This window comes from Stegodyphus dumicola, chromosome 1 (genome assembly GCF_044657685.1).
Source record: "Stegodyphus dumicola isolate Sdum_Otavi_A_Nest chromosome 1, ASM4465768v1".
Taxonomy (NCBI): Eukaryota; Metazoa; Arthropoda; class Arachnida; order Araneae; family Eresidae; genus Stegodyphus; species Stegodyphus dumicola.
The window spans coordinates 52627304-52642959 of NC_140768.1; the positions used below are offsets into that span (position 1 = coordinate 52627304).

At 32.9% G+C, this 15656-nt stretch overlaps 2 protein-coding genes across 4 annotated transcripts in view; both read left to right on the forward strand.

The window, feature by feature from the left end:
- The window catches only part of crb (cell polarity complex component crumbs), a 186523-nt gene extending 180581 nt beyond the window's left edge, over positions 1 to 5942 (forward strand). For 2 of the 3 annotated variants that reach the window (XM_085814412.1, XM_085814410.1), the window contains 3 exons: positions 128 to 389; positions 3635 to 3909; positions 4099 to 5942. In XM_085814412.1, the coding sequence (XP_085670538.1) occupies positions 128 to 389; positions 3635 to 3909; positions 4099 to 4332 (771 nt within the window). In that variant the 3' untranslated portion in view covers positions 4333 to 5942. Of the gene's footprint in view, positions 1 to 125; positions 390 to 3634; positions 3910 to 4098 lie in introns of those variants that run through there. The other variant, XM_085814416.1, reaches the window with a different exon arrangement.
- Positions 5943 to 8421: 2479 nt separating this feature from the next.
- Positions 8422 to 9153, forward strand: LOC146999079 (general transcription factor II-I repeat domain-containing protein 2-like). Its single transcript, XM_085821185.1, has one exon. It carries the CDS (start codon positions 8422 to 8424, stop codon positions 9151 to 9153), a length of 732 nt encoding a protein of 243 aa, XP_085677311.1.
- The last annotated feature ends 6503 nt before the right edge of the window (positions 9154 to 15656 follow it).

The window sequence follows — 15656 nt, forward strand, 5'->3', positions numbered from 1 at the left end:
TCCAAAAACTTACATAATTATTTCATTCTGTAAGTTTAGTCTTGTCTGTGAACTAATGAGCGGGAAAAAGCTGGAATTTCCACTTTTCTGTAGTTTTTATGATGTTAAAAATGTTTTATATTTTCAGTTTAAATGCATTTGCTCACGAGGCTATAAAGGTGACTATTGCAATGAAACAGAAGATTTTTGTGGAAGTAATCCATGTAAAAATGGAGGAGCTTGCAAAATTTATCAAGATGAAGATTATGCTACTTATCGATGTGAATGCAGTAGAGGCTTTGCTGGAGATCACTGTGAAATCAAAATTGATGAATGTTTAAATTTTCCTTGTGAACATGGCACATGTACTGATTTGTCATTTGGCAACTATAAATGTGATTGTTATCCAGGTAATATTTTAATGATATTTAACATTTTGAATTTCTGTGCAGTCTTTAGTTTCTGTATGATTGCAGTCAATTGGGATTTTGGACTTCTTAAGTTTATTTATATTTGACCCCTGTTAGCTATATAAAGATTCAAATTTTTGAGCATAGACAATTAAATAAATATGGCTTAGCTTTTAACCATTGCATTAATCTATTCAATTCCAACGAGTTACACCCATCACTGCATTGTAACCACTTTGCATGGAAAATACAATTCCACTCACTTCTGTTACTAAGAGTATTTCCATTCACATTAGTTACTATTTATATATATCAGTTGATTTTATATTATTATTCTATTTAATTATGAAATAATTTCATTTGTGTTTTAAGTATGAGCAAGCATAAAAATACCTTTGAGGAATGAGTGATATTAATAATGTTGATTTGATTTATGCCCCATAAGATGCTCAAAAGGTTATCATAAAGCATATTTTTACTAAGAGTGTACAGAGCTTTTCAGTATGTACATATTATACACTGAAGAGCCGAAACATCATGATCACCTAATCAATAATGTGTTGCAGGACCTCTAACTTGCAAAACAGCTGCATCTCGTCTTGACATGGATGCCCACAAGTTCTTGGTAGATGACTGGACACAGGTTGTACCAAATATCTAAGCAATGGTCATGCAAAGTGAAGATATTCAGACATGATGGTGTTTGAGCTCTAAGCTTCTGCTCGATGACATCCCAAATGTGCTCTATTGGGTTAAGATCTGCTGAGTTAGGTGGCCAGGACATTAACTGGAATTTATCCTTATGCTCCTCAAACCACTCCAACACAATTCTAGCCTTGTGACCTTGGCCATTGTCCTGCTGCAAAATTCCATTTCCATTTCCATTTCGGAAGACAGATGCCATGTAAAGGTGCAACTGATCCGCAATTATGTTCAGATCGTCCGCAGCTTTCATGGCCTGTTCTATCACGACTAAAGGCCCCAGAGCAGTCCATGAGAATGTTCCCCAAAGCATAATACTGTGTATGACCTGCTGTACAGGGGTAGGGAGAGCAAGTATTCACCTGAAAGATGGCGTACCCTGACTGACATAACCATTGACATGATGAATGAGAAATTATAATTCATCTGACAAGGCAATTGTCTTCCTATTATCTATGGTCTAGTCTTTATGTTCCCAGGACCACTGTAGGTGTAATTGAAAATGATGCTTGGTCAATTGCACGAGTCACATGAGTGACACATCTGCTGCTCAGTCCCATATCCAACAGGGTCCACTGAAATGTGTGTTCCGAAACACTTGCATTGTGAAGTGCGTTGTATTGGGCTGTCAGCTGAGCTACTTTCGGGCACCCATTTTGCTATGTACCAAGCAAAACAGTCTCTGACGTCCTTTTTCTTTGATGATGCTGAACGTCTAACACCTTGGCATCTACTGCTGGTTTCACTGACACTTTCCCACTTTGCATGTATACTAACAATTGTGGATCGTATACAACCTACCAGTCATACAGTTTCAGAGATACTCGTTCTCTGCCGTTGGGCCATTACAATCTGCCCTCTATCAAATTCGCTTAGCTCAGCAGCCTTTCCCATCACTCACTAGCAGCAATTAAATACCATTCCCACTTAATCATGTGCCCTCCAGGTAATCCCAACAAGTTAATTTTAAAAATGTGGGAATGGTCATAATGCTTTGGATCATCAATGTATAGTAAAATTGTAAATGAGATCCAAAGGCAGTTTTGATAATTTTCAATTACATGTTACAGAACAAATTTCATTAAGTGTTCTATATAAAGGCTACAATAACATACTGAAAAAAATTACCACCAGCTGTCAAATTAAAAGGAAACAAAATGTAGTTTATTAATATGTACAGTAACTTTTTTTCTAAATGTATTATCTAATAAATATTAATATGTTATATTTTTTTATTTATTTCTTTAATCTTGTATCTTCCAATCATCTTTCTTGGCAGATAGCCATTGTTTAATTTGCCTTAATTAAAATCAGTCAGTCTGTCCAAGCAGCTTTTTAGTATTTTTTTAATTATTCTGATGCTATCTTAAATCTGCAAAAATTTTTCAGTGATTTTTTTTTTTATTCAGAATGATTCAGAACTTAAACTAAGAGCCCACCAAAGCCTGGCAGTGGTACTTCTCAGTCTTTGAGTAAAATCATTAGCCTAATCAGAAATGAGAGTAATTTATTATTTAACTATTTGTCATTAATTTATTTAATTTTAATTACATAAAATTATGTACTCTTTACATTTTATTTTAATGTTAATTATTTTCTTTATTTTGTTCACTTCTCCTGATATCCTTTCATAGCATTTTGGCACTTCTAAATTTTGAAATGAAGTCTTTAGGTTAATTTTTAATGTTTGTTTAGAAAAATTCTTTTTTTTTTTTTTTTTTTTTTTTTTTTAGGAACTATAATTTGGTTTGGCAACCAGAATGGTCTGTTTGAATAATTCTGGATTAAATAAAGTGTTTATCATTGTTAAAGCTTTGGGGCTTTTATAATGACATTGCAACCTTTATATAGCTCCATTTCAATTTTGGTGGAGGAATATTTGTAGCTGGAATCCAGGAGTCTCATATCTGTCTTCTATTATAGCAGCTGTAGTAAATGATTTTAAAAATGAAAGATTATAAATATTCTACTAAGAAAAGTCATTATATAATCACAAACATTCAACTTTACAATGTAGCATATACCATATTGTCAATGGCGGCAGAGTTAAATATAATTTCTAGCACTAAGTTTTGTTAGACCAGTATTTGTGTCATTCCAAGCATGTTAGTCTTTTTTTTTCCCTCCTTATTTATACATATAAATATTTTGTACAGAATTTTTTATATTTTAGTAGGTTTTTAAGCAACTCCCCCAAAAAGCAAAAGTTAAATGAATGGTAAAAATGAGGATGAAAGTGTGGCATTTATTCAGTTAAGAAGTATGGCATTTATTCTAATAAAATTCTAGAAAACTTTCATAGCATTTTTACATGGATATTTGTTATTGTTTTTAAAATTCCTAAAATAAAGGTAATGAAAAAAATCTCTGGAAGTAGCCTAAAAGCATTTTTTATCCTTAAAAGGATATTTTAAGCTGTTAAAAATTAAAGTTAGGTCTTTTGTCTCTAATTTTAGAAAGGTATTTAGCAAATTTATTGGCTATCTTAAAAAAAATTCCTGATCTTAAATTCCTCTCTTGATTATTGCCTTTTTAAATTTCAGGTTATCAAGGGAAAAACTGTTCAGTTAAACAAAAATGTGAAGATAATCCTTGCTTTAATGGAGGAACCTGTGAAAATATAGATAAAGATCCACAATATAAATGCAAGTGCCCTCTAGGTCATATCGGCTACCACTGCAATATACGTAATGAGTGCCATCCATCAAAGTGTAATCACCAAGGAGATTGTGAACCCAGCTTTGATGAAAATGAGCTTTACTTTATTCACCGTTGTTCATGTTATGATGGCTATAGTGGTGCTGATTGCTCAACAAAGGTTTTCTTTTATTCTTTTTTGTTTTCTGTTTGTAGCATATATTTAATTTGACATTTATCTCTGTAATGGCAAAAATATTAGTAGAGTTTAAATATTCATCAGCCCATTTCAATTACAATAATTTGTCAGATTATTATACAAGACTACGTATGAAGTATATTTTTAATGTTTTTCTACTTTTTATTTCAGTTGGCTATCAGTGGAAGTGATGATGATGGTACCAATCTCATTCTTATGATACTCATTCCTGTGATGTCATTATTTATTGTGTGCCTACTTATTGGAACCATTGTGTTCCTGAGGATAGCCAAAAAGAAGAGAGCAACTCGGGGAACGTATAGCCCCAGTCGACAGGAAATGTTTGGCTCAAGAGTAGAAATGAATCATGTTATGAAGCCTCCACCTGAAGAAAGACTCATATAAAATGTCATAATTTTTTTATGCCTGATGTTTTAATATTGCACTTATGATAATTTTAGGTTCCAGGATTTGACTACTTATGTCCAGCTGTCTGCTCCATAAGCACCGGAAAATGATCTTTCAAACATGTGACAAAAATACCCATTTAAGAAATATCTATACTTTGACTAAATCAGTTTTGATTGATTAAGGACCAGAGATTATTTTCAAATTTTACAAACATTTGAGTCATCTATATCAACATATTTCTTCATTAGATAATATAAAATAATGTTTTTTAGAGAAAGAAGAAATGAATCTTGCCTCATTTTATAATTGCATCATTTGAATAATGTATTATTTGTACATATGAATTTTTTGTGTATATTTATTTGATCATTGTATGTTTAATTTTATTAATATCTGATGAAAGTGCATATTAATTGTGTGTTATGTAAATTCTGTATGAAAAGTTCACTTGCTAAATAAAATGAATAAAAACTGATATTGCTTATCAGGATTAAAATATTGTTTTTAAAACTTGCCATTATTAACTTCATAAAATCATTCAATGTATGTATTCATCAAAATATTATTTTATTGGAAAGATGGAAGTTAATGATGTAGGATTTTATAAGTGTATATAATACTATTTATCTCACTTGTAATTTATTATCACAAGATTTTATAATCTGTGCTTAAATTCTCACCAATATTATCTTTTAAAAATAGTTCATTCATAATATATGATGCACTGAAAAGATTGTTTTACAGGAACAGTTGTTCTCAGAGTAATTTATATAAAATTTTAATTTTATTTACAGTTTTCTTTTACATTAGTGAAGTTTTATTTTATAAATCTGAGTTATTTTTCAGTGATTTTAATGTAAAAAATTTATTGTAAAAAGCATTTATTTAAAATACGGAAAATAATTCATTATGAGTAATTTAAAACTATAAATGTTTATTTATTGAACTTTACATTTATAAAAAATAATATAAGTGTAGAAATGTCATTTTACGCTTGACATGTTTTATACCATTTTTAAAATATAACAGTAACAAATTCTCATTACATAGTTCTATTTAAAATTATACAATAGTATCATTCTTTTGACAAGTAGCTTTTAAAGTAAATACTTTTACTAAATTTTATATCTATTTTTCTCATATCTGCGCAAATGTTTTTTTTTTTTTTTTTTTTTTTTTTTTTTTTTTTTTTTTTAATTGTTAAAAATCAATCGAAATATAATGTTTAAAATAGGTTTATTTGTGAACACTACAAATATGTTTACATATAGACATATTGTATTATATACTGATTATATTTTTTCCAAAATTAAATCATCTAAACTTTGTTTGTTTTACTGTAAAAGAAAGTGAAGCAAATTTCACATTTGTTGAATATGTGGTGATTTATAAAGAAATATTTTTTAATATCATATTCATGTTTGTAATATTGTTATGCCTTGCAGTTAAAACATGAAACTTCGTCCAGTTACAGTTGTGATAGTGTCCGTCCCTCAAGCATTCCACTATGTTCTTGAAAAATTGTAATATTTACCTTTGCCGTCCATTTTTTGTAGACTTGCGTGTATAAAATGATTGTAAAATAAATTAGTTTTCCATGTAAAGTGCAATATTTATTTATCTCTAAGTTGAAATTGTATGTTTGTTATGAAACATTATTCAAAATGTATTTTTTGAAAATACAAGAAAAGAGTAGGGAACTAAAATTTTAAAAGTTAAGATAAAAGGATTTTACTGAATTTCAAATGTTTGTCAATGTATCTCTTTCTAGTTATTCTATATTTATAACAATATTTTTACATTTGTGTACAGTCAAAACTGCTTATGACAAAATTGTTAAGTGTGGTAGCAAAAAATTATTGTATTGAAAAAAAGCTTAAAAAATGTAACATTTAAAGAGGGGGAATCTAAAACAGTTTGTATATTCTAAAATTCTTCATTTTTTTAATAATCTAGTCATCATATGAACTTTTTGAAAATCGATTTTATTTAGGACTTTAAAAGATCGTAGCAGTCATTGTCTTTATTTAAGAAGATGCTCATATCAGCTTTTATTGTTTGAATCGCTTGATTTTATTTTACTTTCAAAATTTGATATACAAAGTCAGCTTCAGAAAAAGTGGGATTAGCTAAAAGACTTTGCTTGTTAGCATTACAAAAATTCTGAATAGATGCTTCATTTGAATTTCTGTTAACTGCATTCAACCTATAGGCCTTTCCAAATCAGCTTCTTTAGAAGTTATTTCTCTTGCAACCGTAAAGCCATTGTTGGTATTTTGGGGCAAAAAGGATTACTTAACAATATTAAATTGGCTATGGCATCCAACATATAATAAAAATCTGAAATTAGGACAGAATTAAGCGATTTACTGCGGACAGAATTAACTACAGCCAAATACCAAATATCTGCCAACTCCTGAAATCCGCGTTGCCTCTCAGAATATAAACATTCAGTTTATAGTACTCAGCATTGAGTACGAAATATCAAAGAAAAAAATACTTACTGAATAGTGACATCATAATTACCGAATAATAATAAGTCAAAATGGAAATACCAAATTATTGATATAAAAACATTAAATAAATAAGTTTTTTCCCTCTAATCTGCATTGAGGTAAAGCAGAGGATTCACTCAACTCTTTGTTCAAGTTCACGATTCACGTTGTTGTATTTTCTGAGCTTTGTTATTTCATTTCACGAGATTGTTTAGTGTTGCCTTTTTTTTCATCTGGATATTTTGTGGATAAATTAAGAATATTTTTAATTTCAGCCCTTTTTAATACAAGGACAGATAAGAAATGCACTCGCGATTTTACTGCTTGCAACGTTGAAAAATGTAAACACGTTGCATTGACGGTAACGCAAAAAGTGCAAATTCTTGCGAAAGACGGAAGCAGGCGCTACTCCTCGATTTATAACAGAATGGCATGGAATTGCAACACGATTGTGTATGATATATGGAAAAATAAAAAAAAGCTGTTGAAATTTTACAGCAACAGTGATTCTAACACCGGAATCTGATACCGGAAATCTTTGCACGAGGCAAAATCGGCAATACATATAATACAGTAAATACAGTAACATACATATAATACAGTAAATAATATAATCAATTTATATATGTAATAATAATTTAATGCATATAATAAGTTATGGCAATAATGTATATAATAATTAAATGTATCTAATACGCCTTACTTATTTTGCACTTTTAGTTTGAATATTATGATTTATCTTTTCTGTCCTGAAATCCGCACAACCTCTGTCCTAAGCTTTACGGATTTCTGGAATTCTACTGTATTAGAATGACACCTGCAATTCTTGTTTAGTGGAAGACTGTTTCCCCCCCCCCCAGCAAAGTAACTGAAGTAGGATTTTTTAGACCAGGGGTCTCCAAACTTTCCAGCCTTAGGGCCATACTGATTATTCCAGTAAGTTCCGAGGGCCAAAACCATATTATCATTGTTGCCGGTGGTAAAAAGTGAAATAGTCCACTGATGAAAAAAAAAGTCCGAAAAAGTACACAACGTTTAAAAAAGGCTGCAAATCGGACTAAAGTCCGCAAAACGGCAACACTGCATATTATTAATTTTCCTGTCATTATCTGTAATTTCTAGATTAATCGTAGAGTACGAGCCACGAGGAGTAACGTGACACGACATCTGGTGGACACAAGCGGAAATAGGTAGTACCTTCTATCGCTAACAGATGGCGCTAATAGCACGTACAGAAGTCAGTTCCTATGACACTGTTGTGAAATAAAATAGTGCATACCTCCTTAAAACGTGTTTGTGCGTGTTTAAGACATCTTTGTAACAGTATTTTGATTTGAATTGTTGCTTTTGTGTGTGATTTAGTAGTATGGAAAAGAAGCGAAAAATTGATAGTGAATGCAGAAAATTCAAAGATCAGTGGAACATTCAGTATTTCGTAATTGAGTCCAGTAACAAGGCGCTATGTTTGATTTGCAATGAAAGCATAGCCGTTCTCAAAGAATATAACATTAAACGTCATTATGAAACAAAACATTTTCAAAATTACTCAAAATATACAGGAAGTTTGCAGACAGAAAAATTCGAAGCTATGAAGCGCGGATTGAAATCGCAGCAATCTTCATTTACAAAACTCGAAACCGAACAAGAGGCTGCAACTCGTGCCAGCTTTCGTGTGGCTCTTGAAATTGCAAAACGTGGAAAACCATTCACCGATGGAGAAATGATCAAAGAATGCATAATTGCAGTAGCCGAAGAAATATGCCCTGAAAAGGTAAATTTATTAAAAACTGTCAGTGTGTCAGCAAACACTGTGGCTCGAAGGGTAGAAAACATCGCTGAAAATATATCCTCTCAACTGTTCGACAAAAATGGACATGTCAAGTGGTTTTCTTTGGCCTTGGATGAGTCAACGGATGTGTCAGATACTGCTCAGGTGTTGATTTATATTCGAGGAGTAGATAAAAGCTATGAAGTGCATGAAGAACTTCTTGATATGTATAGTATTCATGGCACAACTACTGGTACAGATATTTTTAAAGGAGTTGAAATGGCCATTAATCAAAAGAACCTCCAATGGAAAAACTTGAAATGTATTACAACTGATGGAGGCAAAAACATGAGTGGGAAAGATAAAGGAGTGGTCGCTCTTGTGTCAAAGGCTGTAGAAAATGACGGTGGTTCAAAACCATTAGTCTTACATTGTATCATTCATCAACAGTCTTTGTGCGGAAAATGTTTGGATATGTCTGAAGTTCTGAAACCAGTCATATTAACTGTTAATTTTATCAGATCTTTTGGGCTGAATCACCAACAATTATGACAATTTATTGAAGAGGTTGGAGAAAATGACTTACCTTATCATACTGCCATACGTTGGCTTAGTTGTGGGAAAGTCCTTCAGCGCTTTTTTGAACTTCGAGCAGTGATCGAAATTTTTTTGAATGAAAAGCATCGCCCTCTTACTGAATTACAAAACAACGCATGGCTGTGGAAGTTAGCATTCTATGTTGATTTGACAAAACATGTGAACGAAGTGAATTTGAGATTGCAAGAAGAAAACCAGCATCTTCCTGATTTATACACTAATATCAAATCATTCCGGAAGAAATTGATACTGTTTCAATCACAACTATGAAGTAAATGTTTTTCACATTTTAAAACGTGTGAAATATTCAGCCACACCACTGAGACTGAGTTTCCTATCGATTTTGCAATCGAAACTTTGAGTGCTTTGAAAATAAATTTTGATACTCGTTTCTCAGACTTTGATGCCATTGCGAATCAAATTAAGATTTTTTAGAATCCTTTTGATACTGACATTGAAACCCTAGCCCCGGAACTTCAAATGGAAATGATTGATCTACAGTGCAGTGATATAATTAAGAACAAATATCAAAACTCATATTTGTTGGAATTTTATAAGAGTCTTCCACTGACACAATTTGATAATTTGCATAAATTTGCTCGTGAGCTGTTTTCTGTTTTTGGTACTACTTATTTGTGTGAGAAGACCTCCAAAATGAAGTACACAAAAAATGTTTACAGATCAAAATTAACTGATGAGCATCTTAAATCTCTTTTAATAATTGGTAGAAGTAAAATTAGTCCACAACTACAAACTATTGTCAGTGGAAAATCTCAATTACATAAATCTCATTAGTATTTCATATTTCATTATGCTTGTTATAAGTTATGTTTTTATTTAAAATGTATAAAATGTTAGTTGGATTCATTTCAATAATTTGTTAGTTATTATATACTGAAGTTAAATTTTCTGCATATTATACATGTCTTTACTCATTACAATTCTGTGTTTCTTTATCCAACTTATCACAAAAACAATAACAATAAGCATACAACAATGTTATGAGTAGTTAGCCCATGACCATATCAATGTAGATGTCATATTAATAATTATTCAACATAAAATTAGAATACTTCAGTAAACTAAATTTAATTTGCTATAAAAAATATGTTCTTTAAAAGGAGTTTTCAAGTATGCTAGCTCTCCGCGGGTCGGACAAAATATGTCAGCGGGCCGGATGTGGCCCTTGGGCCGTAGTTTGGAGACCCCTGTTCTAGACCATCATAGTGTGGATGTTTACATGGTTACATAAACTTCCACCAAATCATATGATAAGTTCTTTGTACAAATTCTCATGACCAGTTGTTGCCAAAGGAGGCTATGAAAAAATCTTTTTTAAAAGTTTCTTTCAGTTATACTTTTAAATAATGATAATACTAAAAGATTTGAATATCAATGAGAACCTCTCAAAGTTTTGCAAAACTATCTTCTGCATTTCTATAATCCCTCTACTTATTTATCGACTATAAATTGCCTGATAATCTTCATTATGTGATGAATACCAAGAATACAAATTATAACAGAAAATTTCAACTTAAATCAGCCTTTCAATCCTCATATCGATGACCTGCAAGTCAGTTGCCAGGGAGAAGACCTGAAAGACATCGAATGTAAATTGCAGACTTCTCTCAATAGAATTGTTAAATGGTCACAGGAAAATGGTTTTAGATTCTCTACTCAAAAGACTGTGTGTGTACATTTCTGTCGAAAGAAAATTCCTCACCCTGACCCCGAACTTTATCTGCAAGATGTGCCGATTCCTGTAGAAAAGGAAATAAAATTCCTAGGAATGATATTTGACCATAAGCTTACGTTCCTCCCCCATATTACCTATCTAAAAAAGAAATGTTTAAAAACTATGAATATTCTGAAAGTACTGTCAAATACTTCTTGGGGTGCTGATCGAAGCTCAATGCTTCTTATATATAGAGCTCTCATTCGTTCGAAACTAGATTATGGATCATTTATGGGTCGCAAGGCCTTCAGTATTAGCCAAACTTGATCCGATACATCACCATGCACTTCGGATATGCACTGGTGCCTTTAGAACTTCTCCAGTGGAAAGTAACGAGACCTCCCTGCGGTTAAGACGTGAAAATCTTTGTTAAGCATTATTTCAAAGTCTTATCACAAACCGAAAATTCTACGCGGTCAGAATTGCTTAATGACCAATACTCCCGTTTATATCAGGCGCGACCATCATGTGTCCCATCTTTCGGCTTGCGGATGAGTGCTTTGGTGGAGGAGTATAATTTGTCTGATATAGATATACAGATGGAGGATTTATTTGGAATTCCTCCCTGGGAGGATTGGAGAATCCATTCTCTGGATACTTTTCGACACTGGAATAAATCACAAACTTATGAAATCATCTACAAGCAGATTTTTTTTCAACATAGAAACAAATATAGGAAATATATCCCTCTATATACAGATGGATCAAAATCCCAGGATCATGTTGGCGCTGCTTTCGTCACAGAAAAAACAATAGTAGGGGTTCGATTACATACAGTTTGCTCTGTGCTTACTTCTGAGCTTACTGCAATCCATCTGGCTTTGACTTACCTTTCAAAACAAAAGTACATAAAATTTATTATCAACACAGATTCCATGAGTGCCTTAATGTCAATGAAAAATCACGCTCAATGTACTCATCCAGTTGCAATCAGAATCCTAAAGTTGAATCATTCTTTAAAAATTCGGGAATACCAGATTCTATATTTGTGGATCCCTGGACACGTTGCCATTAAGGGGAATGAATTGGCAGATATTGCAGCTAAAACTGCAACCACAATGTACAATCTTCAGATTCCACTAGCAGGTTTGTCAAAGGGTTTGTCAAAAGCAAAATCCTTAGCAAATGGCAGAAGCAATGGGATGACAAAGTGTATAACAAGCTGAGAAATGTAAAACCCACCATTGGATACTAGGAAGATGTCCTCTTGACTCGACTGAGAATTGGCCATTGTCGCCTGACCCATGAGTATCTTCTGAAGGGAGAAGAGAATCCCAGCTGCCCAAACTGCAATGCAGATCTGACAGTCCATCATATCTTGGTGGAATGCCAGAGTTTTAATTATTTTCGCCAAAAACATTTTAATTGTTCAGAACTGAACTTAGGAAATTTAATTGGAAAAACACATCATCGTAATTTGTTTCTGTTTTTAAAAGATATTGGCTTTTATAATAGACTTTAACCTGTTTTTTTTTAAAGATATCAGCTCTTATCATAGACTGTAATCTGTCTCTTACCTAAGCTGGAAGTTTTTACAAATGACTAATTGCATTGTTACCATTTGTCTGGCGCAGATAACCTTGACAGGTTTTGTGCCAAATTACAATAATCAAATCCAATCCAATCAATCCTCATATTTACAACTTCGCATTCAAGCCACACATTTAAATTTTAAGGCTTAAGACAATGGACATTTTCATAAGTAATCATTTTTTACCACTATGAAGATTACATAGGATCATGTAGCAAGCAGTATTTGCTACGAATGGATTTTCAGAAACTGAGATGTGAAAGAAATTTTCTAATTGGGACTTGGCACATAATATTTTTCTGAGTAATTATATAAAATATTATTGCTTGTACTTTTAGCATCATCTCATTCTGTCAATTACTACTAAGCAACTTCTGTACTTTATTATGTAAAGTGCAAACTTTGAATGTAAATGAAGTCTAAATGTTGTCTCATGAAGTATGTTCGTTACTGGTTTTGTAAAAGTTAACTGTTCTGGTGTGTGCACAATTTTAAACGTATGACTGCTACGCGGCGCAAAAGCGCTGTGTTCATTTGTCTCGATGCTCCCCGTGGGTGTAAGCGCTGTGTTCATTTGTCTCGATGCTCCCCGTGGGTGTGAACGTAGTCTGACCTCACGCGTACTTTGTAATACGAGTGCATTCTAAAATAACTAACTGCATCGCAGTTTCCAAGACAAATGAATGCAGCACTTTTGTGCTGCGTAGCAGTGAAACGATTAAGTAAGCAAAAGCTATCATAGTGAATGTAAGTATAGTTAAATGATAGGCTGTATAGCCAACATGAAAATTTAATGAAATTTAAGCTTAGCACATTAGGATATTGTCTTGAAATCATGTGTTCGTTGATGTCTAGTATGTCCTAAGTTATTAACATGCAGGATTTCAGTTAGTTGGTAGCTGGGTAAACTTTGTACATTTTCAAGCATACTTGAATACAGGACAATGCTGGAATGCAGGGGTGAAAGATTTATTGTAGAGAAAGTGCTAAGGGTAAGAAAGATTTTGATAAAGTTGAAAAGCATAAATTTTAAAGGTGGATTTTGCTAAAATGTTTTTCCTTCCAGATGCCCGGAGAGAGTTCAGAGTCAAATATAGTTATGACATGAGAGCCTTTGAAACTCCTGTAAAAACTTTACAGGAGTCCCTTCTTTCAACTTACTTCTGATGAAGGAATACAGACGACCTCCGATTTGAGTTGCCACGAGTGCAAAACGTGGAAGCATCAATGCGTTTGAAGAAGCAACTCAAAGTTTTGCCATAGAAATTCTAATGTAAATGTTTTCTTCAAATTCTGTCCTCAGGAACAAGAAAACGCAACTTGACTAGCATCATAAACTACACATAATTTGCTAGTAGTATTGAGGACTACATAACAAGGTATCTTGTATTGATCTATGCAACTGATTTATTGCATCCGTTTTTGAAATTCATTGCATATGTTCAGTCTGTAAAATTTCATTCTAGTTTTAGAGACCATGTTTTTGAAGTAATAATTTAGGAATTTAATATGCAAAAGCAGCAAAACCATTAAGATAGAACGTTTTTTGAGTTGAGGATAAAAAAGAGATCGTTTCGTCAAGCAGTTTTCTAAGGAATTTAGCATAGGCACATAACATAATAGTTCACCTGTTGAAAAGTACCATCTAAATCCTAAAGCATTTTCTACAGTTTTATGTATAAGTTACTAACTCTAAGATTAAAGCCAGCCAAAAACATCAACTCTGTTGACTATTGAGATAAATGTTTCCACTTCGTTTACATCTTGCATACCCACTAAGCAATTATCTAAATAAAAGGATCTGAGAATTCTTTCAGCTTTCTTATAAGATCAGCTGAAGAACTCTCAACAAATTATTTATGCATGCAACTAGTAAGAAAGGGCTAGATAATACTGTAAAAATAACCCTACAATGGAGGAATATGACTATTTGATCATTTTGCCACCACAGAAATCTTAATGTATCGCAATCAGATTCGTCACTTTCTATCTGGTGCGTGCGTACGGGTTCGTGATGGATTGAATGCACACAGAAACAATGGTAGCTTGATAAAATTTATTTTACCAAAAAAGAAACACTTTACAGTTCTGAAACTCGTACTGTTCTGGAACCCTTTACAGTTCTAGACTCGTACAGCTCTTCTCAGTATCACAGAGCACAATCAGTAGATATACCTCAAACTGATAAGAATGTTAGACACAACGCTATGCAAAGCGCATCTAAAAGGCGAAGCTCTGAATCAAGCCCGGCAGGTTTTAGCCGCCGGTGGAATTTTCCGATCACAACATTCAAAAACAAAACTGGTTGCCTGATTCATTCGTCAGACAAAATTACAAAACAAATTATTAAATAATAAGATACAGGAAATGCTAAATTTAATAGGAGTCGCAACAGTTACCCTTCCAAGTGCAGACCCTTAATGAAGCTGCTTGATTTTGAGAAGTCTGAGCTAGGTACTATAGATCGTAATATTCCCAAAATAAAGTAATTTTCAGTGCTTGACAAAACTAGGTAGGGAACTTTCGATATTCACTGATCAGGAAAGCCGCGAAGTGTCGAAGATAACTTCATAATGGAAGATGTTAAAATACTTCATAAATTCGTAGTCTTGTGCTTTCTTTTCTTTCATTGGTTTTTCTGTAAGTATTTTCTAGAGGTTCAATCTTTAAATCATCGTGAAGAAGCTTGTTTCTGACAAATTAAATGTGCATTAATAATGATGTATAGGAACTTTCCTTGTACCACTTGCGGTTTGTTTAAATCAGGCCTGTTAAAACAGCCCTGTCAAAAAACTCAGCCTACTACTTTCCACCTTCAACTTCATGTGGAATAACTCACAATTCTCCTTCTCCTGGAAACACTCCTTCATCATCCCAATCCATACACCAGAAAAAGACCTTTCATCTCCTTCTTCTTATCGTCCCCTCTGCCTCAGCTCCTGTTTCGCAAAACTCTTTGAAAAACTTGTTAAGAATAGACTCTCTTGGGCCTTCGAAAACTTCGGCAATTACAATCCTCATCTGTATGGATTCAGATCCAATAGATCTGCAATCGATATTGTTCTATTCCTCACCCTCGATATTCAAGATGCCTTCCATCACAAAAAGGAAATTTCTGCCATTTTTTAGATCTGAAAAGTGCATTCGACTCTGTTGATCCAAGAGCATTCCTCTGTAAATTTCTTAAATTTG

Coding starts and splice junctions, on each gene's coding strand:
- LOC146999079 (XM_085821185.1), top strand. CDS start 8,422: ATGAAGCGCGGATTGAAATCGCAGCAATCTTCATTTACAAAACTCGAA.